The sequence below is a fragment of the Myxine glutinosa genome, chromosome 1, assembly GCF_964187855.1.
Source record: "Myxine glutinosa chromosome 1, kmMyxGlut1.1, whole genome shotgun sequence".
NCBI classification, from domain to species: domain Eukaryota; kingdom Metazoa; phylum Chordata; class Myxini; order Myxiniformes; family Myxinidae; genus Myxine; species Myxine glutinosa.
Genome location: NC_136261.1, coordinates 319,770,053 through 319,796,647, shown reverse-complemented (window position 1 = coordinate 319,796,647; position 26,595 = coordinate 319,770,053). Strand labels below are relative to the sequence as shown.

Sequence of the window (26,595 nt, the reverse complement as noted above, 5' to 3'; positions counted from 1 at the left end):
TACCCTACCGCTACCTCCCCCCCCCCCCCCGCCCACCTGTTCTGTATCCGATGCTCCCCCTTCATCTTCCTTAACAGTATGGACCTCAAACATCCGGGGCCTTCGCTCAAACTTGTCTGATCTCTCCATACAGGTTGCTTCTGACAAACCAGACGTGATCTGCTTAACAGAAACTTTCCTCCTTCATGATGTCTCTGATTCCTTGGTATCTCTCCCAGGTTACTCCCTCCTCCGGTATGAGGGACCTGAGCCTCGTCCTGGAGGTGGCGTTGCTATCTTTATAAAAAACTCTCTTCCTCACTCGCCCTGCACTGCCCTCTCTCCACCTCACCCCCAGGAATACCTTTGGCTACGGCTTCCCCTTCGCTCCCACCTTTTGTTCATATGTGTGTTGTACCGTCCACCAAACAGTGATGACTCCATCTACATCTCGCTGTCTGAGAATATGGACCAACTTCTATCTACCCATCCCAACTCTCTCTTCCTCATATGTGGTGATTTCAACTGTCACCATGCCAGTTGGCTGGGTGTGGGTACCTCTCTCACCAGCCATGGCTCTTCAGCAAAGGACTTCTGTGACTCACTGGGACCGACACATTCTGTCAATTTCCCGACCCGGATTTCAGTCAACGGAGCATCTTCTCTTCTGGACTTGGTTATGACTAACTTCTCTGAAAATGTCTGCTGCTCTTCTTCTGCTCCAATCGGCTCTTCTGATCATGTGCTTGTTAAAGTGGACATCTCTCTGACCATTCTCAGAGAGCCTCCTCAGTGTCGACGAGTCTGGCATTTCACTCAGGCCAACTGGCACGGTCTTCAAGCAGCCATCAATCATCTGGACTGGTCTCCCATCTCTACCGCCTCTGACATCAACTCATCCTGGGAATTCTTCCAAAGTAAATTGCTCTCTCTCATGCACAGATTTATCCCATCTCGTCTTCAGTTGTCATACCCTTCCTCCCGTCCATGTTACACGGAATCTTGTGGTGAGGCTATTGCCCAGAAACAACTTGCTTTCGTCTCCTGGAAAGCAAATCCAACGGAAGGAAATCTCATTTCCTTTCACAAAGCCCGAAACAAGTGTGTGTCCACCCTCAGGAGAGCCAGGAAAAAATATCTCTCCGTTCTCAGGACCGAACTCTCTTATCTGTCTCCCTCTTCCAAATCCTGGTGGCGTCTGGTCAAATCTGTTTCTGGTGTTTGTTCCCCCTCCATCCCCTCCCTCACCTCAAATGGCCACACGGCTGACTCCGCACGTGAAAAAGCTGAATGCCTCAACTCTGTGTTTGCCTCTAAATCTTGTGTCCCAAACCCATCCCTCTCTGTACCCACCGTACCCAGTCGTACCCAGCTGCTCCTGGACTCTGTGTCCTTTCCTCCTGCCAAGGTGGAAAAGTTTCTGTCAACCCTCGACTCGGATTCTGCAACTGGACCTGACAGCATCAGCCCACGGGTCCTAAAATCCTGTTCTTCCGCTCTTTCACTCCCTCTCTCTGTTCTCTTCACCCTCTCTTTTGCTCAAGGTCATCTTCCATCTGCTTGGAAATCTGCCAACATCACCGCTTTGCACAAAAAAGGTGCAAAAACAGATCCCAGCAACTACAGACCAATCAGCCTTCTCCCAAATTATCAGCAAAGTCATGGAATCCATCATTGCTTCAGATATGAAATCTTTCCTCTTCTCCAATGGCTTGATCTCTGATCATCAATTTGGTTTCAGACCTGGACACTCTACTCTGGACATGCTGCTTCTGCTTTCTCAACAATGGATGGAGGTCCTCAATGCCAAACAGGAAATTAGAGCAGTCTCCCTTGACATATCACGTGCCTTCGATACGGTCTGGCACCCCGCTCTGCTCACCAAACTCTCCTCTTTTGGTATCCATGGAAATCTCCACGCATGCCTGGTGGACTTCCTCTCTAGTCGTAGTCAACGTGTGGCCCTGAATGGGGTTCTCTCATCTCCCCTTCCTGTTCAGGCTGGAGTTCCACAAGGCAGTGTTCTGGGCCCTGTGCTTTTTCTGGTCTTCATCAATGATCTCTCTGACTCTCTTGAAAATCCTCTGTATCTCTTTGCTGATGACTCTACTCTCTATCGCTCCATTCTTCATCCCTCAGATCGGCAGTCTGCAGCCTCCTCACTCTCTGCAGACCTGGAAAAAATCACAGACTGGGCAAACAAGTGGAACATGTCTTTCAATCCTGACAAATCTCACACTCTTACGATGTCTCTCCGAAAAGACCGACTGGACAACCCTCCCATCCACATTCTGAATAATCCTCTCCAAGAAGTTCTGTCACTCAAGCTTTTGGGTCTCACTATCTGCCATGATATTTCCTGGGAAAACCACATTTCAAATTTGGCCTCCAAAGCCAGTCGCCGACTGGGCATCCTCCGTCATGCGAAGTCCTTCCTTGGCACACCTGAGCTCCTCACCACATACAAGGCTTTCATCTGCAGCTCAATGGAATACTGCTCTCCCCTCTGGGCTGGTGCTCCTGCCTCACACCTAGCTCGTCTTCACGCTGTTGAAACCAAAGCATTCAGAATCATTGGAATCTCCCGCGATGAAGCTAACTCCAAGGGCCTCTCACTCACTCACCGCAGGCAGGTTGGTGGTCTTTCCGTCTTCTACCGACTCCTCTCTGGCCTTGCCCCCCCAGCTCTCTCTGGGCTCTGTCCCGCAAATATTCCTGCAGGTCGCACAAGATCTGCCTGCAACCCTCTTATGGTCAAACTGCCATAATCAAGACTCTCTGCTCACCTTCACTCCTTCATTCCTCTTTTCTCCCACCTCTGGAACAAACTCCCTCACTCTCTTCAATCCCACTCCACCCTCCAGGTCTTTAAAACAGCTGTTCACAACCATCTCTTATCTTCCCCCATCCAAAACCTTGATCTTTTCTACCCCCGCTAATTTCACCCCAATTCCATTTTTTTGAAATACCAACTTCTGTCCTGGAAGTCCTTGTGTTTTATACTTCTCCCTCCCCCCCCCCCCCCCTTCCCACGCCTCCTCCCCCCAAGCCCTCTCCCTTCCACACATCTCCCTGCTCTCAAATGTTGTGTTTGTGTGCTTCCCCTTCTCTCCCCATCTTGTCTTCCGCTCCCTCTTTTTATATATTTTGTTTGTCTGGTTGATTTGTTTGTGAAGTAAATGTTAGCTCTTTCACGAGCCTCGATTCAGTATACAAAAAAAAAAAAAAATAAAAAAAAAAAAAATAACCTACTCTCTTCCATATGAACTATATGGTGACCATATGGTGACCGGTCCTGCCACCAAATCAGACTTCAAATGGATGACATGAAATGGAGCTTTAACATAGCCACCAACCCCCTGTAAAAGAACACTAACACCAGTTGCCGTCTTCTCTGACAATGGCAAAATGCCCTCAAGCATCAAAGATTGATGTGCTCCTGTGTCCCTCAATGCCCTAACAGGTCTCTGGTTCGTTAAGTCTCCATCCAGTGACACAAAAACCCCTCTCCAAACCCCTCTGAAATAAAAGGTTTGTAACCCTCTTGAACAAGGTTGTTCTGTGATGCCGTAACTTTGGCATGGGAACCTTCACAAGGCACTGTCCTCCAAGGACGATTTCTCGCATTGGCCAATGCATTCGGAGTTGCACTAGCCTGATTCCACTCCTGATTTTTCCTTTTCAGGGCGTAACATTGGGACATCAAATGCCCAGGTTTCTTGCAAAAAGCGCAAGTAGGCCCGGCGGAAAAACTCGTGGTCTGCCTCGGGCCCCCCAAAGATAGGTCTGTCTTGGATCTGTAGTCTTCTGATCCCTAAAAGTCGCGGTTTCAGATTTGTCCCCATAGTCATCTCTCGGCCGCCTCCAGGAATATTTGTTCTCCGCCCCTGATTTACCATAACTCCCCTGGCTAACTCTAGGCGGGAAGTTAGGTTTGTGGAACCCCATCCTGTGTGTCAAGGCATAGTCATCTGCCACGGTTGCTGCCTCATACAACTCTGGGACTTTCTTTTCATCCAGATGTACTTTAATGTCCATATGGACACACTGTTTGAATTCCTCCACCAAGATCAATTGTTGCAACAGGTTGAAGTCTTTCCCAATCTCCTTCGAGTCACACCACCTATCAAACATGGTTTCCTTCATTCTGGCAAACTCCACATGGGTCTCACTCTCCCTCTTCCTGGCATTCCTGAATTTTTGCCGGCAAGCTTCAGGGACCAATTCATAGGCTTTGAGAATGGCTTTCTTCACTTTCTCATAATCTGCACATTGGTCAATCGGTAAAGCCAAATAGATATCTTGAGCTTTACCCACCAGAACACTTTGCACTATAGTCCAGGACCCCACAGGCCATTTTAGCATTTGAGCCACTTTCTCAAAGTGTAAAAAAAACTTGGCTACCTCCTTTTCATTGAAGGGTGGAACCAGCCTCACATGCCTACCAACATCCTAAGTGTTCTGAATAGTTGTCGAACTAGCCGGCATGGATACTACTTCTCTGGATACATGGATACTACTCCCAGTAATTCCAGCTCCCTGAGTTTAAGTTCCTTCTGATACTCCATGTCACGTTCCTTTAACTCCCTTTCGGCTCTCCTTTCCTCTGCTCTTTACTCTGCTCTTCTTTCTTCTTCAGCTCTCCTTTCCTCTGCTCTTTCCTCAGCTCTTCTCTCCTCAGCTTTCCATTCCAACTCTTTTAACCTTTCCTGGCTCTGCAGTTGCATCTCCAATTTCTGGAGCTCCACATTTCCTTTTTCCTCTGGTAACCAATCCAAGGCTACCTCTTTCCATGTTCCTTGTCCCACCAGAGATTCTACCACCAATGTCTGCATCTCTGCTTTCTTCATATTAACTCGGACCTCCAAGTTAAAATATTTGGCCAATATCAAGAGTTCCGATTTTTTAATGCTTGGAACTGTGCCTCATTAGGGGACGCCGCAAATTTTTCTGTGTCAAACACCATGGTGACTATTAGTTAGCACCTGTTAACCTTCACACAAAAATTTTCTAATTTATTTGAAAAATTTGGGAATGTTAGGGAATTCTATCCCGGACGAGATTTGGGGATTTTGTCAGCAAAGACGAGCCCCCAATTTCTGTTACGTGCTCCTCCCCAAACCCCGGTCACCGTGTACCTCTGAGCCCCGAGAGGAGTCACGGCAGAAAGATGTGTTATTCTGTATGTCAAAGATCAACGGTGAAACCACACCAATTGTAACCAACAAACAAGTATTGTATTAAGATCTCACAATAATAACAGTACAACAACAATAGTAATCAATTGTACAACCAATATATATTTCCTATGATGGTACCATCAGGTTCGTACAATATAACTCACTGTGCTCCAAGTGAGCGAAAAGAAGAACATTCCCAATGTCTCTATTCCGGCATCAAGCCAAAGTCGATCCGCTCCAGTGATCGTCAGAACGATGTCTAATCGAGACCAGAATCCCGTTCGGATGACAGTCACAGTCACGCTGCCAAAGCTGCGCAAAGGTGCCCTCAAGGCGACTGGGAAATCACACCCTCGGGTATGGACGTTCCACGGCTCCCACTCGGCGAACCGCAGATTTCCAACTCAAAAGCCACGTTACACACACACACCAGATTAACGTCTGAATGCGGTGAAAATGGTTGAAGCGAAGTGAAAAACCTTGAGCAAAGCGCAAATCCTGCGGGAGGTAAAAATGGCCGACGGCCCGTTCTCGTGGCGTAACGGCACTCCGATGATTCTCCTCGGAATCAACCACAAAACCTGTCACGCAGGTTTATCTGTCACAGTGATAACAACTCTGTCGCAGGAATCCCTTTCCCAGGAAATCCAAAGTTCACACGTGACCCTTGTTCGCCAACGTTCGCTCAGGACCTTGAAGCAGCTCGGCTTCTTGTCCGACTCACTCGCTCCGCCTTCTCTTCCTCCTCTTCCTCTTCGTCGTCGTCCGCTTCCGGTTTCATTTAAAACATTAACTTTTTTACCTTTTGAAAATAGTAATCTCTATTTCCCTTAAACGACAACAATAATAGTACATGGAATCAAAAATGTTTACAGTGGATGAAAACCACAACAACGGAAGTGACGAATCCGTAACAAAGGTCAGGAATAGAACTGGGTCCAGAACACTGCCTTGGTGCACTCCAGCCTTAACAGGGCGAGGAGTGAAAGGATTCCATTGAGAGCTACACGTTGGCTGCGAGAATAGAGGTACAACCTAAACTGCCTCCATTGGTACAAGCCCAGCAACAGCCTGCAGGTGGCAAGGCGAGGTGCTGGCAATAATGGTGTGTCAGGTTTGCCATAAAGCCCTCTCCAGAGCCATACAGTTGGCAGAGCTTTTCCGTAAGAAAAGGGGGTCCCGCTGGTGAGAAACTTCACGAAGTTATGGGCGGAAGTCACATGCAGCTGCAGTTCCCGGCCCAGCTTTCCGCCCAGGCCCAGATAGACTGTGGGTGTTCCTGCAGGCGTGCTTGTAGACCCGTTCAGGCCGTGATCTTGGTTGATTGACTCTTAACTCGGTGGGAGCCAGTCAGTGACTTCCTGGTGGTGAGTCATGCCAAGGCATGTTCTTCCCATGGCACTTGGTGTTTCCTTTTGTTTGATCTTGATTTTTCTTTGGTTTGATTTATCATATCTACCCATATTATTTCTAGAGATGGACAGGGTCCTCAACGTGTCTTGTGCTCATATGTTTCTGGCTGAGATTCACAGCCAGTTGTAGATTGTGATATTTAAAGGAAGAAAGGACTCTTTGATGAAATTTTGTTGAGTGTGTCATTTCTTTGTTCGATTTTGGGGTTTGTGGGAAAAGGGCCTTTGTTTCTCCTTTCTCTTTATTTAGTTAGAGATAGGCGTCTTTTGTCACGGGGTGGGTTTCATTTTGGTTTATGGTTTTTAAATAATAAAAAATTTTTTGAAATTATTATTAAGATCGTTTTAGCTGAAGTCACATTTCCCATGATTCTCACTTCTGGGAAGTCATCACAGAGGGCAAGTGATATGTGAGTAAACAAAGATAATCTTCAGAGTGACACTGAATGCGAGAAGTAAAATTGCTTGTAAAGACACAGACGTATATGAAAAGTCGAAATATGTGAAACCACGTTATTAAACACTCTGAATCCCATTGTGAAGGCCAAATATTGAGAAAAAAAATTGTTTGGTTGGTGATCCCCTCTATGAAGTAACGATGAGTGACTAGTCCTTGGATGTGAGCAGATGGGCAGAAGTGACGTACCACAACATTGCGAATTATCTCTTTATTAAACAAAGCGCTTGCACGTGGGAAGACATTGATGTAGTCAAAAGTTTGTCAGCTTGCAACTAGTTTGTACCTATCTCGGTGAAGGACATATGATGCAATGAGTATGATGGCCTTTGTCTTATGTCGGCAAGAGACAAGAGCAAGTGAAACTTGGACAACTTTCTTGCAACATTCTCCAAGCAGATCGTTGTAGTTTAGTATGCACGTTTACTCAATTTTATTTTAATATGTACAAATATAATTACATCCCTATATGTATGGTGTATTATGGTTATAAATATTTCTTCCTTGCAAAAGGTCATTATGTATGTCTTGTCATTACTGCAAAATTTCCTTCTCAACACAGTCTGTTAACTAACACCAGTGAATGAAAAACAGTCGGAAAATTGGTTAGATGTACAGTATTTGTTCCACACATCCTAGTTTTGTGTGGCTACTCCACGAAACTTAGTAGGCCGAACCACACATCATCAAGCAAATTTGTCATAAACAAAAAAACTCCCAAAATATCTGACATTAAGTGGTCAGAACATATATGATCAGTATGTTTTAATGGTGTGAAACACTCTCGTCTTGGGTTAGCGATCCACAGAGACAGAGCATTCCTTTTCTCTGCAAGTTATTTTGTTTTCTATCCTTGGCCCGTGACCAATGATAGTGGAAGGAAAAACGACTTCTCCTTATTTAATTTGTTTGAACATCCAAACACTGCACAACTGTTAACCCTTGTGCTGGTCACGGTCAGATCAACCATATATTGCAGGTTTCGTGAAGTAAAAGCATTGAAAATCACTCGGACGGTACAATCCACGCTATGTCGATGTATTGTTTACACTGGTCCTTACCTCTAAGATGGCGGCGTCTGCACACGCCTTGAATGCATGACGTCATTGTAAATCTTCCTACTAATTCATTAATTATTTATTGTTTTTTGTATTGCGATTTCTGTTGTTTTTTCGTTCTTTTGATTTGACTTTTGTTTTCATTTATTGTTTATGCCTTGTTTTTTATCTTATGTTATATTGATTTGGGTTTTTTCCCTTTATATAATAATTTAAAAAATATCCGTCTCTCTTTCCCTCTCCAATCGTTTAGAATCTATAGGTTTGTTATCCAAGTTTTACCTAGAAAATGTCTTATTTATGCTTCATTTTGATTACACTACAACATTTACCCCCGAAATTAAAGATGAAGACATTGCAGCTATTAATTTTGGGCGGTGTATAACCGTGAAATATCGATACAAAACCACCAAATACATTTTGCCAACAATATTCAACATAGCATACGGAAGCAAAGCTATATACTGTACGTCGGATTTATGTTCGATGTAATAAAAACATTAATAGTCTACAAAAGCATTCCCGAACGTACATCAACAATACACCTTGTGCAATGTGCAACCTTTTCAAATGAGCGCAAGGTGGCAACGTAAGCGGTATTGCGATTCGAGTACCATCTCGGCTGATAACAGCCGCTCTTGTGACACGCTCCACGACGGCCGGATCTCTCGCTGCTGAAATGATACACAAGGAAGCAGCCAAGCGCGATTCCTTTGCCATTTTCAATAAATAATCTAACCAAAATGTTTTACTTAAAAAGTTTCCAGATGTTGAGGTAAAAGCCGTTTCTCCACTTTTATGATGAATTAGAAATTTTTGAAGGTGTCGACTTTTGTTTCGTTTCATTTTTTAGCGCAATTTCGCAAGACTACTAGCATAACCAACTGACGTGGATGATATACACCGTCCAAAATATCCGAGATCAACATATCTAACCAGGTAATTCGTACAAAGGAGAATATACTTCATTAATAAGTATTTATAGGGGGAAAAGCGATAGGTAAGATAAGTATTGTGTTTGAGCTTCGAAGCTTGCAGTGTTAGATACGGACACATAATTTTTTGCTTTTGAGGAGTTTACTTCCTCTTCTTCTTTCGAAAGCTGCACAGCACTCAGCACGGCAGGTAGCGTCTTTGGTTAAGGACGCGGTTGTGCCCCTATTACCAGTACATCGGTACTCTATTTCGTCGATCTCGGAAGAATGAAAGTCTGAATCAACCCTACCTGGTGTTAATTCAACGGCCGACCGGGATTCGCAACTGGCGGCCCGAGGATCCCAAGCCCTCTGTATAAAGAGAGTTGCGCCATGCGCTGACCCGAGATTTCTGGTCACGTGATTTCGTGGCGCCATTTTGTGTCTAACTTCACCGTGCGTGAACGTCAGCTTGGTACGGGAATATTGTTTATTGCCAAACAAAATGACTGGTTGTTCTGCTTTTGGTTGTTCAAACCAATCTGGGAAATATAAGATGTATAGATTTCCAAGTGATAAAGTCAGAAGACGAATTTGGGAAGCGAAAGTCAGACGAAAGAGCTGGAAAGCGATCGACTCCTCGAGACTCTGCCAGGTAGGCCCACGCCGCTTGATGATCGATATTCAAAAGCAATTCTATCTGCTCGGTTTTTTTTTGGTTGTCTGTCCGTTGAAACCCCTTTTAAAGGGAAGTGATTTGTGTTTGTTTATAATCTTCAAGGAGCTGACCAAAAATGCATTTCCGTGGGAAGAACCCTGCTCAATTTTTTTCGGGTAGTCCTAGCGGACCGCATATTGTCATCGATTGATGAAATGTCCCGGTACAGTGACATTGCCTGGTCTGCGGTTGGGTAGTCTGCGGGCAATGTCACTGTACTTTTTCAGAGGGAATTAATTTTGATTTTATAGGGGTGGGAAACCCATGGTCCGTTTTGTTTTCAGTTGTCTGTCCGTCCATTCAAAACTTATTCCGAGGCAAGTTATTTTTTTGGTTTAAAATCTTTAGCCTAATCGGCAATCATAAAAGCAATTTTAGGGGGGGACCTGCTCAATTTTTTTGCGGGTTGTGCAGCCAAGTCGCCAGCTATGAAACATATTAATCGATCAGGCAATATCCATCAGAGTTCTGGGCAAGGGTGTAGTAATAAATGAACGTTTCAATCTTACTAGATGCCGATGACGTTTTCCTTATGTCAGAGACAGAAGCTGACTTGCAGCTTGTTAAATCATTACAATGGAAATTGAATATAAATGTCGATAAAACTAAAGTTGTAACATGATAGAAATATGGCAATACCACGTACAGAATTTGTTTTAAGTGTGTTAGACTATATGTCGGCTGGAAGTCCTACACCGGAATTGCTCTCGGCACCCTTTAAAAAATATTGGATATGCCCACACTCCTTTCTAAAAGTTATTAAAATTCAGAGAACGACAGCATTGGTTTGTCTTACTTATAATGTTAGCTCTTATATGCAGTGTTGGCTTGTAATATGCATTGCCATACCACTTTTAATATCACCACACAGCTCTTTTTCACGGCAATAGCTGAGTTTTTGACAAAACAAATATCACCTGTATGTAATAATAAGACTAAATATGTGTAGTAAATTTTTTTTTAGCAGGTTTGGAATATATCACCCCATATCGCGAATGTACATGTATATCTAATCCGACACACTTAGACACAAAATGGCGTCCAAATTTGAGTTGACACAACTCTCTATATACAGGGACTCTACATTAAGCCAACACCAGGCTGAGGAACTGACAGGCATGACTGACGTGGGAGATGCAGTGGATATGTTCTATTTTGATTTACCCAGGTCCGCAAAGGTTTGATGCTGTTCCGCACGGCACAAGAGACTACTGATGAATAGAGTCCCTTTATACAGAGAGTAACGACATGACGATCCGGAAAAATACGGTCACGTGACTCAGGGAGCCATTTTGGAGCCAAATTCGCGTTCGCTTAACTTCTCGCGTTCGCGTGTTATGCAAGTACAATCGATTCGACTACCTACGGAAGCCTTAGTTCACTGAAAATGCCGGGTTGTTGTGCATTTGGATGCACAAATAGACATGACAAGGGTTTCAAGATGTACAGATTCCCTTCAGATCCCAATCCTTTGTTTTCACTGACGTCACAGTTTCTGTGTACACACTTCAAATTACCCATCTCGCATTGCGCGGTGGCCATTTTGATACCCAAGCTAATCTGTCCGTGTGCGCTGATATTGATTTGTTGCGTTGGTTTATGGTGAATGCGGATCGCAAAAAGTCTGTTTTATAAAGTAATTTTGTTTGTTTTGTCACGTTCATGTGGAGTGTGGTGCCATCTAGTTTATATTACGTATTGTTGCCCAACAAACACAGAACATTCGGTTTAAGTTTGCCGTGGACCAGTGAACTGGTGAACACCTGGGCAGTGGGTCAACCTGCAACCAACTACCTGTAGAACAGTATTGCGATTTCATTGTCTGGAGCCCCGACAAGATCATGAAAGAGCGCATATTCGTTGATGAGGAATTTTGGGAGAAGATGTCGGAAAGAGCAAACCAATTTCACCAGAAATGTGTTATGCCGGAACTTTGTGCAAAATATTTTACCTCTCGTGCCACACTGAAACCTGGGAGGGTCAGCGAGAACACTGCTGCAACGCCTGCAGCACAGGACACCGAGCTTCAGGCTATCAAATATTGTATTCAATATCGTTAATGATTATAGTAATTGTATGGTTATACAATGAAACATGTTCTTACTTACTGTTAACAAAATGCTCGGAGCAGACAGGTGTGCGATCCCACTGTGATTCTGTTTGGATGTCACTGCGATTGATGGCAGCCTTCCACAAACGCCGCCTCTCTTCACTTAAATTTCTTGTTTCCTCACCCTGATTCAGTAGAAGTTTGGGCGTTTTGTAAAACTTAACTCCTGGCCTAACGCCTGGCCTGTTTGAACAACGAAATACGCCGTAAATTGGCATGACTGGTCGTGAACAAAAACTATTTAATGTGAATCCGCTGACGACGTTGTTCGAGAGGGTATCAAAATGGCCGAGGTGTCCCAGGGTGCCCTGCGCGCGTGCTCCGATGACGTCACAAGAAAACAAAGAATAGACGTAAAATATGGGAGAATAAAGTGAGCCGTGTGGGCTGGAAGCCGGCTTCGTCTTCAAAGCTTTGCGAGGTAGGTCAAGGTGCTGTTCAGTCCCGTTCAGAAAGTAAAGTGAATTATTTAACTTTCACCTTATAGAGACTACAAGTAATTCCCGCAACAAGTAGTATCATAGTGAAAACCGTTAATTTTTTTGTTTGGAAACATTGGATACTTTGCTTGACAGTACATTGTACTGTATTTTCTATATTTCTATTTAGAAAAAGAACGTTCAGTTCACAATATGCCAACAGTTTGATAATAGCTAGTATTAGGAATCATTTCTAGAGAATGGTTATGAATGGTTATGTTGTAAATTCAACAGGGCTGGACAAAAAGAAGAAGTCTCTGTTTGGCATTATTGTGTATTCATGCATGCATCTTTTATTGTGTATTCGTGCATGCATCTTAAGAAATAGCTTGCCCATGTCGCATATCCACTTACCCTGTATTTGGTCTTGCCATTTTTTTTTTCAGGGGAACACAAAAGTTCTCAAAAAATTCCACATAATGCAATGAAAGTTTTAATGATTGTAAAGATAAAAAGCAGGAAGTTGCTATTCATATTGGGGTCTCAACCCTCACAAGACCTCTAATTTGTATCGTTCTTCAAAATGGTAGAGATAAATGCTTAAAAAAAAATTCATCACATATTGCAATTTTGACAGCTGGACTAAGTTTCATTTATTCTGATTGTACCTGGATCTGTTGCTGAATGTGGTTAACTGATGAAAAGAAAGCTGAAAAGGTTAATTTACAGTATGTGTGCATTGACCGAGAGCGTGTGTGTGTGTGTGTGTGTGTGTGTGTGTGTGTGTGTGTGTGTGTGTGTGTGTGTGTGTGTGTGTGTGTGTGTTTATCCCGTGTGTGTGCATGTGTGTTTTAATGTGTTGATGTTTGTGTGTATGTTTGAGTTTATTGGCTCTGAAAACGCATTAAATTTGTTACAGTTTGATAATGTTTACATTAAATTCATTTCTTTCAGACAAAACACACGTGTGTTTTAATACCCGCCCCCCCCCCCCCCACCCCGCTTTTCCTATCCTCTTAATCGAAGAGGTTAAAGATTATTTTAGGTTACAAGACTACCTTGTCACATAGTATGTTCAAATTCTCTCCAGGCATCGTGAGTAACCCAAATTATTATTGCTAACATCGCGATAATGAGGATTCAGAAATCACCCATTTTGTCACTTCTCATCAACCGCTCATTTTTTCAGACAAACTAATATCCCATTATAGGCAATCTGGAACATAATGGAGCTAATACTCATAGACCGACATCTCGATACAATAAAATAAATAAATAAAAACATTCACCGTACTCCCTAACCCGCCCCGTGTTTGTGCAGTGGTGCATTGCATTATACACGCATAGCTCATAGTGCACTGTGCATGTGCCGGTTCAGTGGTCCCGCACAATTGGCCCCAAAATGGCGGCGTATTCTCAGTTGTTGTTACTCTCTGTATAAAGGGACTCTACTGATGAACATTGCATCATATGCTAGAGGAGGAAAATTCCGTACTTGGATTGGAACATTCCTAAATTCCGTACTTGGATTGGAGCATTCCTAAATTCCGTACTCGGATTGGAGCATTCCTAAATTCCGTACTTGGATTGGACCATTCCTAAATTCCGTACTTGGATTGGAGCATTCCTAAATTCCGTACTTGGATTGGAGCATTGCTAAATTCCGTACTTGGATTGGAGCATTCCTAAATTCCGTACTTGGATTGGAGCATTCCTAAATTCCGTACTTGGATTGGAGTATTCCTAAATTCCGTACTTGGATTGGAGCATTCCTAAATTCCGTACTTGGATTGGAGCATTCCTAAATTCCGTACTTGGATTGGAGCATTCCTAAATTCTGTACTTGGATTGGAGCATTCCTAAATTCCGTACTTGGATTGGAGCATTCCTAAATTCCGTACTTGGATTGGAGCATTCCTAAATTCCGTACTGGGATTGGAGCATTCCTAAATTCCATACTTGGATTGGAGCATTCCAAAATTCCGTACTTGGATTGGAGCATTCCTAAATTCTATACTTGGATTGGAGCATTCCTAAATTCCATACTTAGATTGGAGCATTCCTAAATTCCGTACTTGGATTGGAACATTCCTAAATTCCGTACTTGGATTGGAACATTCCTAAATTCCATACTTGGATTGGAGCATTCCTAAATTCCGTACTTGGATTGGAGCATTCCTAAATTCCGTACTTGGATTGGAGCATTCCTAAATTCCATACTTAGATTGGAGCATTCCTAAATTCCGTACTTAGATTGGAGCATTCCTAAATTCCGTACTTAGATTGGAGCATTCCTAAATTCCGTACTTGGATTGGAGCATTCCTAAATTCCATACTTGGAATGGAACATTCCTAAATTCCGTACTTTGATTGGAGCATTCCTAAATTCCATACTTTGATTGGAACATTCCTAAATTCCGTACTTGGATTGGAGCATTCCTAAATTCCATACTTGGATTGGAGCATTCCTAAATTCCGTACTTATATTGGAACATTCCTAAATTCCGTACTTGGATTGGAGCATTCCTAAATTCCGTACTTGGATTGGAGCATTCCTAAATTCCATACTTGGATTGAAGCATTCCTAAATTCCATACTTGGATTGGAGCATTCCTAAATTCCATACTTGAATTGGAGCATTCCTAAATTCCGTACTTGGATTGGAACATTCCTAAATTCCGTACTTGGATTGGAGCATTCCTAAATTCCGTACTTGGATTTGAGCATTCCTAAATTCCGTACTTGGATTGGAGCATTCCTAAATTCCGTACTCGGATTGGAGCATTCCTAAATTCCGTACTTGGATTGGAGCATTCCTAAATTCCGTACTTGGATTGGAGCATTCCTAAATTCCGTACTTGGATTGGAGCATTCCTAAATTCCATACCTGGATTGGAACATTCCTAAATTCTGTACTTAGATTGGAGCATTCCTAAATTCCATACTTGGATTGGAGCATTCCTAAATTCTGTACTTGGATTGGAGCATTCCTAAATTCCTTACTTAGATTGGAGCATTCCTAAATTCCGTACTTGGATTGGAGCATTCCTAAATTCCATACTTGGATTGGAGCATTCCTAAATTCCATACTTGAATTGGAGCATTCCTAAATTCCATACTTGGATTGGAGCATTCCTAAATTCCGTACTTGGATTGGAGCATTCCTAAATTCCATACTTGAATTGGAGCATTCCTAAATTCCGTACTTGGATTGGAACATTCCTAAATTCCGTACTTGGATTGGAGCATTCCTAAATTCCGTACTTGGATTTGAGCATTCCTAAATTCCGTACTTGGATTGGAGCATTCCTAAATTCCGCACTCGGATTGGAGCATTCCTAAATTCCGTACTTGGATTGGAGCATTCCTAAATTCCGTACTTGGATTGGAGCATTCCTAAATTCCGTACTTGGATTGGAGCATTCCTAAATTCCATACTTGAATTGGAACATTCCTACATTCCATACTTAGATTGGAACATTCCTAAATTCCGTACTTGGATTGGAGCATTCCTAAATTCCGTACTTGGATTTGAGCATTCCTAAATTCCGTACTTGGATTGGACCATTCCTAAATTCCGCACTCGGATTGGAGCATTCCTAAATTCCGTACTTGGATTGGAGCATTCCTAAATTCCGTACTTGGATTGGAGCATTCCTAAATTCCGTACTTGGATTGGAGCATTCCTAAATTCCGTACCTGGATTGGAACATTCCTAAATTCCGTACTTAGATTGGAGCATTCCTAAATTCCATACTTGGATTGGAGCATTCCTAAATTCCGTACTTGGATTGGAGCATTCCTAAATTCCGTACTTGGATTGGAGCATTCCTAAATTCCGTACTTAGATTGGAGCATTCCTAAATTCCGAACTAGGATTGGAGCATTCCTAAATTCCGTACTTGGATTGGAGCATTCCTAAATTCCGTACTTGGACAAGACTTCAAAGAGTTACTATTTTTAACGGACTGACAGAGGTACACGGCATTGCCGAGCAACGCAGGGTCGCTTTGCTGGTGTTGTAGCGACCCATGGGTCCCCCAAGCGAGACCAGCAACAGAATCTCCTTGCTCCAGCCGGTGACGTAACCGGCGGGCAAACCACGGCGCCGGGGTGGCCGGTCACGTGACCACCAAAGCGTGCCGCGCGTGCGGGTATAATCCTTTGCACCTGTCGGTCACGTGACCACCAAAGCGCGCCTCGCCTGAGAGGCGTGGCTTTCGGTTTCGGTTGTGCTTTCTGGTTGTGATATATATGCAGCCCAATAAACGGGCTTTTTAGAGTTCCCGAGTTGGTTTTTACAATAAACATCTTCTCGGACGAGTTTGTGTCTTGCCCGTCACTTCGTCCGTCTCAAGCAAGGGCCCTGCTCTTCACTGGTGACCCCGAATTTACGACACGCGATGGACACCGCAGTGTCCCTCAAATTGCCCACCTTCTGGGAAGCACATGCCGCCGTCTGGTTCGCGCAGGCAGACTCCCAGTTCGCCCTGCGTAGCGTAATGGAGGACGCCACGCGATACCATTACGTGGTCGCCATGCTTGGCTCCGCGACCGCCGCCCGCTGCCTGAGCTTCCTCCAGAACCCGCCCGCTGACGGCAAGTACGACGCCATCAAGGCACTTCTTCTGGGCGCTTTCGCCCTCTCACCGGCTGAGCGCACACGACGCCTGCTCGACCTTCCTGAGCTCGGCGATACGCGCCCGTCCGAACGCATGGACTACATGCTCGCGTTGCTCGGCGAGCACCCCTCGGATTTCCTGTTTCGGGAGCTTTTTCTTCGCCAGCTCCCGGCCCAGGTACGGGTCGCCCTGGCAGGCATGACCATCGTGAACCCCCGCGACCTCGCCAAGGAGGCCGACAAGATCGATTCGGCAAGCCAGCTCGCCGGAGCGGCGAGCCAGCTCGGGGTGGCGGCCGGGAGCCCTCCCGCCCACCCGCCTGGCGCCCGCGACGCAGTTTCCTTCCCGGAGGCCGCCGGGCCGGCGCGACTGGCAGCGGCGACGCCGCATCGCCCGGTCCCGACGCGTCGACCGGAGCCCCCGCCGGACCCGGCCTGGTGTTATTTCCACGCCAGGTTCGGGCGGCAGGCCTGATCGTGTCGACCCCCGTGCACGTTCGGCAAGTCGGGAAACGGGCGGGCTGGCGTTCCCTACCAGCAATGAACGCCGGCCGTTCCGGAAACCTGCTATTCATCGCGGACCAAGCGTCGGGGCGGCGCTTCCTCTGCGACACCGGCGCCCAGCTGAGCGTCATTCCCGCTTCGGCGGAGGACAGGCGGGCCGCCGTTTGCGGCCCCTCCTTAATCGCGGCCAACGGCTCCGCCATCCGCACCTTCGGCCCACGCACCGTCGCCCTCCGCTTCGGCAGCCAGCTCTTTCACTGGGAGTTCGTGACGGCGGACGTCCCCATGGCTTTGCTCGGGGCCGATTTTCTGTGCGCCCACGGGCTGCTGGTCGACGTGAAACGCCGGCGTCTCGTCAACGCCGAAACTTTCAGCTCCCTGGCATGCGCTTTGAGCCGTTCCGCGCCCCACCGAGTTTTCCTGCGTCCTCCCATTGGCAGACGACTTTGCCCGTCTCCTCGCGGAGTTCCCGGCCCTCATGCGACCGACGTTTTCGGCCATCGCGGTGCGTCACGGCATTGAGCATCACATCCCCACTACGGGCCCGCCGGTGTACGCCCGGGCTCGCCGTCCCGATCCCGCCAAACTCGCCGTCGCCAAGGCCGAGTTCGCCGCGCTGGAGCGCCTCGGCATCGTGCGGCGCTCCGACAGCGCCTGGGCCTCGCCGCTGCACATCGTCCCGAAGCCGGGGGGCGGATGGCGGCCATGCGGCGACTACCACCGCCTTAACGACGCCACTACCCCTGACAGGTACCCCGTCCCGCACATCCAGGATTTTTCCGCCCGGTTGGCGGGGCGGACCATTTTTTCAAAAGTGGACCTGATTCGGGGGTACCACCAGGTGCCCGCCCGCCCGGCCGACATCCCGAAGACGGCCGTTATTACACCTTTCGGCCTCTTTGAATTCCTCCGGATGCCCTTCGGCCTCAAAAACGTGGCACAGGCGTTCCAGCGCCTGATGGACGGCGTGCTGCGCGACTTGCCGTTCCTCTACACCTACCTGGACGACATCCTCGTCGCCAGCACGTCCAGAGCCGAGCACCTCCTCCACCTCCGGACGCTGTCCGGCCGCCTCAGCGAGCACGGATTGATCGTCAACCCGGCCAAATGTCACTTTGGTGCGGCGACGATCGACCTTTTGGGCCACCGCATCACCCGGACCGGCGCCGTGCCGCTACCGGCCAAAGTCGAGGCCATCGCCGCTTTCCTGCGCCCCCGCTCCGTCAAGGCGCTGCAGGAGTTCCTCGGGATGGTGAACTTTTATCACCGCTTCGTGCCCCGAGCTGCGCAACTCATGCGGCCCTTGTACGCCGCCCTCCGCGGCCAGCCGGCGAAACGCGACGTTGTCTGGTCCACGGACATGGATGCTGCCGTTACCGGCGCAAAACGGGCCCTCGCCTCCACCACCACCGCCGACGTGGCCCAGGCGTTCATGGCCACCTGGGTCACGCGTTTCGGCGCACCAGCGGACATCTCGTCGGACCGCGGCCCACAGTTCACGTCCGAACTATGGGGCGCGGTCGCCCGCACGTTGGGCGCGGCCTACGCATAGGCCCGTGGCGTGCATTCTGGGGGGATGTATGTGGCGGTTACCTTATGTGCAGGTAACCGCATGTGGCGGTTACCTTATGTGATTACCTTATTTGGGCATAATACACGTGCACGGGCCTGTTGGACTTGTGGTTGTGCGGACGTGACGCACGCGCGGTTGCCGGAGCCACGCCCTCCGAAGAGGGCTTTTGGCTTTATATAAGCGTGCCGACTTCCGTTCGAGTTTAGTGTGCTGGATCTTGCTGTTACAATAAACCATCTTCGAACCCTACGAATGGCCTCGTTCTCTCGCCTTCCGCGACTCCTAAAATGTATAGATTTCCATCAGATGCTAAAAGACGGAAAATCTGGGAGAACAGAGTCAGTCGTGTTGGATGGAAAGTAACTTCTTCGTCAGTTCTCTGCCAGGTCAGTGTGATGGTGGTAATGGTCACATATGCGTACACACACACACACACACACACACACATAAAGTGCTCGCTCGCTGCTCCATCGAGCTCCTCCTCCTCCTTCCACCCTCCTCCTCTTCCTCTCCCTCCCCCTGCCGCCCTTTCCCCCTCCCCCTTTCCCCCTTTCGCTCCTCCCTTCCCCCCCCCCTTTAACCCCTGCCCTCCCTTTTACCTCTTCCCCTCCTTCCCCCCCTTTCCTCCTCTCCCCCATCCCCCCTCCTCTCCCTTCCCCCTCTCCCCCCATCCCCCTACCTCCTCTCCCCCCCCATCCCCCCACCCCCTCTCCTTGCCATGGCCCCTTCCAACCCCCCATTCCCCCCTCCTCCCCATTCCCCCTCTCCCCATTGCCCCTTCCTCCCATTCCGCCCCTCCTCCTCCTCCCCATTCCCCCCCCCATCTCCCTCCCCTCTCCTTTCCCCCTCTGCTCTCCTTTCCTCCTCCCCTCCCCTCTCCTCTCCTTTCCCCCTCCCCTCCCCTCTCCTTTCCCCCACCTCCAGAAAGTAAAAGCCAGTCCCGACCATTCTACAGTCAGAATTTAGATAGGCTGCCTTCTATGCTTCTATGGGGTGGTCGACCTGTTTAGTATCCTGAGATCTGGCAGTCTACACCCACACCAATAGATTTTAAATCTGTGATATAACCTCTTCCGAGTTAGACCCTCCCTCTATATTCTCACTCTTTTCTCAACTCGCTCTCTGAGCAGCTCTTTTCAGAGCTATTCCGAAAGAATAACCCAACAGTCCTTTTCAGGACTACGCACATGGTATACCGTGAAAACGCATCGTATATAAGTTAGACCCTATTTCGTATTTTGTTGAAGTTGAACTGCTTTTTTTCCAAGAACAACACATGCCATGGATGGTCTGTGTCTAGGATTAGACTAACTGTTGTAGGAACATGAAATCTTTCATGAGAACACTGGAATTGGAAGAATTGTGTGACCGTGTGTGTGTGTAGATTTTTTTTTTAATTTTCAAGTTAGTAGATCTAGATCTACAGCTCTAGCAACAATGTTGGTTCGAAGTCATGCCTCCTGGTATTTTCCCCCTTTGGCATGCACGGCATCTAGTTTAGTGTTACGTGGTCCTCCCGGTGACTACCTGGTCTCGGTGACCCCCGGACCGTGAGAGGAACTCCGCCAGAAAGATCTATGATTTATACGCTTTCGTAACGCAATCAATATGAATTCCAGTCAATAAGAAACCCCACACCAAGGATCCGGAGTAATCAATAATATATTCCCCAAGCAATCCACAACCATCAACAATCAATCCCCAATATTCCTAAGATGGCCATCTTATATATCTTATATATGTTCCCCCCTTTCCCCACTCACGACCCCTTTTGGTCACTGTCCCTCACAATGTCTCTGGGCCCCTCCAGATCACAGTGAAGGTTGGCTTCTCCACACACGGGCGGTTGAACGAACCCCTGGCTGACGTGCTCCCCAAACGTGCACGTCACGTACCGGGGACAGCTGCTGCAGCGCACACCTCCTTGCCAAGCAACGGGGCAAAACTAAGCGCGGCTTGCAACGCGCGCGAGGCCCAAGGTGCGACCCGTACGCGTCCTTGTAGACGGTGAGGCGAACTGTGCCGGACGCTTGGTTCCGTGCACGAACCCACGGCGACTTGACGTGTAAATGGGTAATTACCCCGCGCAGGTAACTCCTTTCGCCAGACGGGCTTTCAAACGCAGCGTCCCCCACGCTGCTCAATATCGATCCCGCTCGCGTCGGAGCTCGGCGAGGAAGAGGAAGAAGATCGCCGCTTCTCCCGGACCTCGTGTCTTTTCTTCTTCCGTTTCCGGTCTCCTTTTCCCCAGAAGGGCTCCTGACCCTTTAATCACAACAACCTTTAATCGACTAAACATTAATAAGCAATGACCTGAATAGTAATTCACATAAATTCACATAAATCCGTAACACTTCCCCCCTTCAAGAAAGAAAGTTTGCACCCAGCGAAAACTTTCTTTGCCGGCCAACTTTGATAAACAAATCAGATAACTCACACCCCCAAGTCATCAGTTCCCCCCGGGCACAATTATCACTTAAAAATAAAGCAACAAAATTTCACACAATCTACGAGATTAATTCCCTCTGGACCAAGCGTCAACCACTTCTAGTTTCTCTTGAATGACGGTTAAGAGGTGATGACCAAAGCCCCCAAAGTTAAACCTCTCGATAGCACTTTTTCGGGAGGCCCAGCTGAGTATTCCCTACATGGACGCCTTAAGGAATGTGGAGTTCACGGTTAGTCCGGGGAGGAAAGTTCATTACATGGACGCCTTTAAGAACGTGGAGTTCACGGTTAGTCCGTGCAGGAAAGTTCACTACCTGGACGCCTTTAAGAACGTGGCGTTCACGGTTAGTCCGTGTAGGAGCCCCGGCTCGGCGGCTCCCCCGTATATAGTGCTTCAACTTCTCCAGACTCCTAACAGTTACGGTGGGACCCCTTGTCCCAGCCGTTACCTGACTGGCGGTCTCCTTCTCGGCCAGTGCTCTGACATTCATTCTTTCGGGAGGTGCCGTAACTCTGGGAGCCTCCATAGTAATATCGGCTGCTGCCAACCCCAAAACTACTGCCAAGTTGTCCTCTTCTGTAGACCTCTCGACGCCTACGAAATGCCTTCCCTACTGTTATGGTCCGACCCTCCAAATCCTTACCATTCCAATTCTTCTCTGCCTCTCTGGCGTCTCTGGTGCTTGCAAACGTGACAAAGCCGAACCCTCTTGACCGTTGCGTTTCCCTGTCTTTTACCACCCGCACTTCCACCAGCGGCCCATATCTGTTGAAGACAGAGGTCAGAACTTCTTCCTCTGTGTTGAAGTTCAGTCCCCCTACAAATAACTTGGAACTTTTGTCGCCATCCCGAGCGGGGGTGGTGTTATTTCCCCTGCGGGGCTCTTTACCCACCCTCGGGTTACCATAAATTTGCCCCCTGGCCAAATCATTCCCGATAATCACAGATACTCCCTCTACAGGAAGCGTGGCTTGTAAACCGACGGTGACCGGTCCTGACACCAAATCGGATTCCAAATGGATGACATGAAGTTGGGCACTAACACAGCCACCGATCCCTTGTAACCGAACACTATCACCAGTTGCGGTACTCTTTGATAATGGCAAAATGCCTTCAAGCATTAAGGATTGATGGGCTCCTGTGTCCCTCAAAACCCTAACCGGTCTTGGGTTAGTCAAGTCTCCCTTGAGTGAGACCAACCCCTCATAAATAAATGGTTGGTAACTCTTCTGTGGGCGATTTCTTATGCTTGCCACGCATTCGGAGTGGTAATAGTCGGACTCCGCTCTGGGTTTTCCCTTTTCATGAGGTAACAACTGGACATCAAGTGTCCAGGTTTCTTGCAAAAAGCGCAAGTAGGCCCGGAGGAAAAACTCGTGGTCTGCCTTGGGCCCCCCGAAAAATAAGTTTGTCTTGGGCCCGTAGCCCCCTAATTTCGAACAGTTCGGGTATCAGCGTTGTCCCCATAATCATCTCGAGGCCGCCGCCATGTATTGTCGTTCTCCGCACCTGCTGTTCCACACCTCCCCTGCAGAGATCTAGGCGAGGAGTTAGGTTCGTGGACCCCTATCCGGTGTGTTAAGGCATAATCATCTGCCATGGTGGCTGCGTCCCACAACTTTGGTACTTTCTTTTCCTGCAGGTACACTTTGATGTCCTCGTGGACACACTGTTGAAATTCCTCCACCAGCATCAGGTCACGCAATGCTTCGAAGTCGTTCCCGACTCCTTTCGACTCACACCACCGATCAAATATGTTTTCTTTCACTCTGGCAAACTCCACATGGGTCTCACTCTCCCTCTTCCTGGCATTCCTGAATTTTTGCCGGTAAGCTTCAGGAACCAACTCATAGGCTTTGAGGATGTGCTTCTTCAATACCTCATAATCTGCACATTGGTCCATTGGTAGCGCCGAATAAATCTCTTGAGCTTTACCCACCAGCACACTTTGCACTAGTATGGTCCAGGCCTCCTCCGGCCAGTTTAACTGTCGAGCCACTTTCTCAAAGTGTGGAAAAAATTGAGTGACTTCCTTTTCACTGAAGGGTGGAACCAGCCTCACATGTCTGCCCACCTCCCAGGTGTTCTGGCTAGGTGTCGACCCCGTCAGCAAGGGTGGTACCTCTCCCCGTTCTCTCATTAAATCCAGCTCCTTGAATTTAATTTCTTGCTGAAGCTCCAGATCACGTTCCTTCAACTCCCTTTCGGCTTTTCTCTCCTCTGCTTCGAGTTCCCTGGCAGCTCTCCTCTCCTCTGCTTTTCTCCCTTGTAACCTTTCCTGGAGTTCTCGTTCCACTCTCCTTTCCTCTGCTTGTTTCTCTTCTCTCCTCTCTTCTGCTTTCCTTTCTTCTTCTGCTCTTTCCTTTTCTGCTTTCCTTTCTTCTTCTTTGATCCGTTCCTGGCTCCGTAATTGCAACTCCAGTTTCCGGAGCTCAACGTCTTCTGGTTCTTCGGGTAGCCACTCCCAGGCTAACTCGTCCCATGTTCCTAATCCCACCATAGACTGTATCACCGTGGTCTGCAACTCTGCCTTCCTCAAATTAGTTCGGACCTCCAAGTTAAAATGTTTGGCCAATTTCAAGAGGTCCGCTTTTAGTAACGCTCGGAACTGTGCCTCACTAGGGGTTACCGCAAAGTTCTGTGCCACAAACGCCATGGTGACTACTGGTAACACCTGTTAACCTTCACCCCAGAAATTTCCAACAAAGAAAAGCAACAGTATTACTATTATTGCTATTGTTATTTTTTTTTCTTTTTTGTTGTTGTTTTGTCGACAGCGCAAAACAATTTTGGGAACGTTGGAAAAGTTCCCACTCTTGGGAATTCTTTCCCGGCCTAAAATTTAGAAAATTTTATAGATCCCGGACGTAGACCCAATTGCGAATCCGCAAATCGTAATTTGGACGAGCCCCCAATTCTGTTACGTGGTCCTCCCGGTGACTACCTGGTCTCGGTGACCCCCGGACCGTGAGAGGAACTCCGCCAGAAAGATCTATGATTTATACGCTTTCGTAACGCAATCAATATGAATTCCAGTCAATAAGAAACCCCACACCAAGGATCCGGAGTAATCAATAATATATTCCCCAAGCAATCCACAACCATCAACAATCAATCCCCAATATTCCTAAGATGGCCATCTTATATATCTTATATATGTTCCCCCCTTTCCCCACTCACGACCCCTTTTGGTCACTGTCCCTCACAATGTCTCTGGGCCCCTCCAGATCACAGTGAAGGTCGGCTTCTCCGCACACGGGCGGTTGAACGAACCCCTGGCTGACGTGCTCCCCAAACGTGCACGTCACGTACCGGGGACAGCTGCTGCAGCGCACATCTCCTTGCCAAGCAACGGGGCAAAACCAAGCGCGGCTTGCAATGCGCGCGAGGCCCAAGGTGCGACCCGTACGCATCCTTGTAGACGGTGAGGCGAACTGTGCCGGACGCTTGGTTCCATGCATGAACCCACGGCGACTTGACGTGTAAATGGGTAATTACCCCGCGCAGGTAACTCCTTTTGCCAGACGGGCTTTCAAACGCAGCATCCCCCACGCTGCTCAATATCGATCCCGCTCGCGTCGGAGCTCGGCGAGGAAGAGGAAGAAGATCGCCGCTTCTCCCGGACCTCGTGTCTTTTCTTCTTCCGTTTCCGGTCTCCTTTTCCCCAGAAGGGCTCCTGACCCTTTAATCACAACAACCTTTAATCGACTAAACATTAATAAGCAATGACCTGAATAGTAATTCACATAAATTCACATAAATCCGTAACATTTAGCATGAAAAAAATATCACATTGCACCACTATCCAACGTGTTCCTATTTGTAATTCGCAGGTTCATTTCGAGGAGAGCCAATTTGAGAGTGGAAGAACTGATGGCAAAAGGAAATTGAAACGTCTGGCTGTACCCACAGTCTTCACCCACCGCAAACCGCCCCGACCCAGGAAATCTCCTCGGAAGCGTCAATCTGCCAACCAACCTCTGGTGGCGAAGGCATCCAAGACACCTGCCCTGATTGACCACACATACTCTACTGATCCTCATCAGGAAAGCACATCACCTTCAAATACATGTAAGTTCACTCCGCATTTGTTTAATACAGCACTTTGAATGTGATAGAACTTGATATATTTTCAAATTATTGTAAGTTGGCCTTTTGACATCTCATTATTAACATCATCATCATGACACATTATTAGCCAAATAATTAAGTCATGACACCATTTGCATAATAGGATTATTTTTAGTGGTACAAACTGTAAATCATTTCTAATTTGCAGCAATTGTAAATCAGTTGCAAGTCATTTTTGTACCCCCCCCCCCCCCCCCCCCCACACACACACACAAATAATCAATAAAAAAATCAGTATTTAATAATGAGCTAAAATAGAAATAGAAATTTTCTTTTCTTTTCTCTATGTATTCTTTTCTATACCATTATATCTTTATGAATGACGAGAATTTGAGCATGTATAGTTGTATACTCTGTTTTGAGGTACATGAATCAAAACTTACAAATTGTTGTTTATATACATGTACCAATGCCCTCTGCTAAAGGCACTTTCCTGCCTGTGGTAGTTAGTACTCCAACAAGTGAATGACATGCTTTGTTTTTAACAAAATTATGTAATTTGCTATAAAAGTGGAAGGTTACAGGTTCACGGTTTGAGTATTAATCGTAAATGAGTTCAAAGCCTTTCACAATGGTCTCTGAGACCTTCGTAAAACAAATAATAAAAGAAGTTTTATTTTTTGTACTTTCACATGGAAGATAGGATTATTGTCATTCAAAATTTTCAATGATGCTTCAGAAAGAATTTGCTAGAAACCCAATTCATGCCAGTGATACAGTTGTATGCCACAACTGAGAAAGGGGGGGGGGGGGGGGCGGGCATGCATTGAATGTATGTATTTGTCTCTGTTGATTTGAATGTGTGAGGACATTAACTTGTGTTTGTGTGTGTGACTTTCAATTTATAATTTGTATGTGTGTGCATTAGCACATGCGTGTATGTGTGTGTGTGTGATTGTAAATATGTAATTTGTATATGTATTAGAGATTGTGTGTGTGTGTGTGTGTGTGTGTGTGTGTGTGTGTGTGTGTGTGTGTGTGTGTGTGTGTGTGTGTGTGTGTGTGAGAGAGAGAGATAGAGGGAGAGAGGGAAAGAGGGGGCCGGGGGTAGGGGGGCTAATCTATTTTTG

The 26,595-nt window shown here is 46.9% G+C and overlaps 2 protein-coding genes across 8 annotated transcripts in view; one reads left to right on the top strand and one right to left on the bottom strand.

Moving 5' to 3' along the window:
- FTCDNL1 (formiminotransferase cyclodeaminase N-terminal like) overlaps positions 1–8,844 on the bottom strand; it is an 84,059-nt gene extending 75,215 nt beyond the window's left edge. Inside the window, exon 1 of one of the 5 annotated variants that reach the window (XM_068096545.2) lies at positions 8,701–8,844. In XM_068096545.2, the coding sequence (XP_067952646.2) occupies positions 8,701–8,806 (106 nt within the window). In that variant the 5' untranslated portion in view covers positions 8,807–8,844. Of the gene's footprint in view, positions 1–8,089; positions 8,154–8,631 lie in introns of those variants that run through there. The other 4 variants (XM_068096540.2, XM_078769466.1, XM_068096553.2 and 1 more) reach the window with 4 other exon arrangements.
- A 316-nt stretch (positions 8,845–9,160) lies between these two features.
- SPATS2 (spermatogenesis associated serine rich 2) overlaps positions 9,161–26,595 on the top strand; it is an 86,461-nt gene continuing 69,026 nt past the window's right edge. The window contains exons 1-2 of one of the 3 annotated variants that reach the window (XM_078769433.1): positions 9,161–9,655; positions 25,228–25,465. In XM_078769433.1, the coding sequence (XP_078625559.1) occupies positions 9,506–9,655; positions 25,228–25,465 (388 nt within the window). In that variant the 5' untranslated portion in view covers positions 9,161–9,505. Of the gene's footprint in view, positions 9,656–19,217; positions 19,332–25,227; positions 25,466–26,595 lie in introns of those variants that run through there. The other 2 variants (XM_078769452.1, XM_078769440.1) reach the window with 2 other exon arrangements.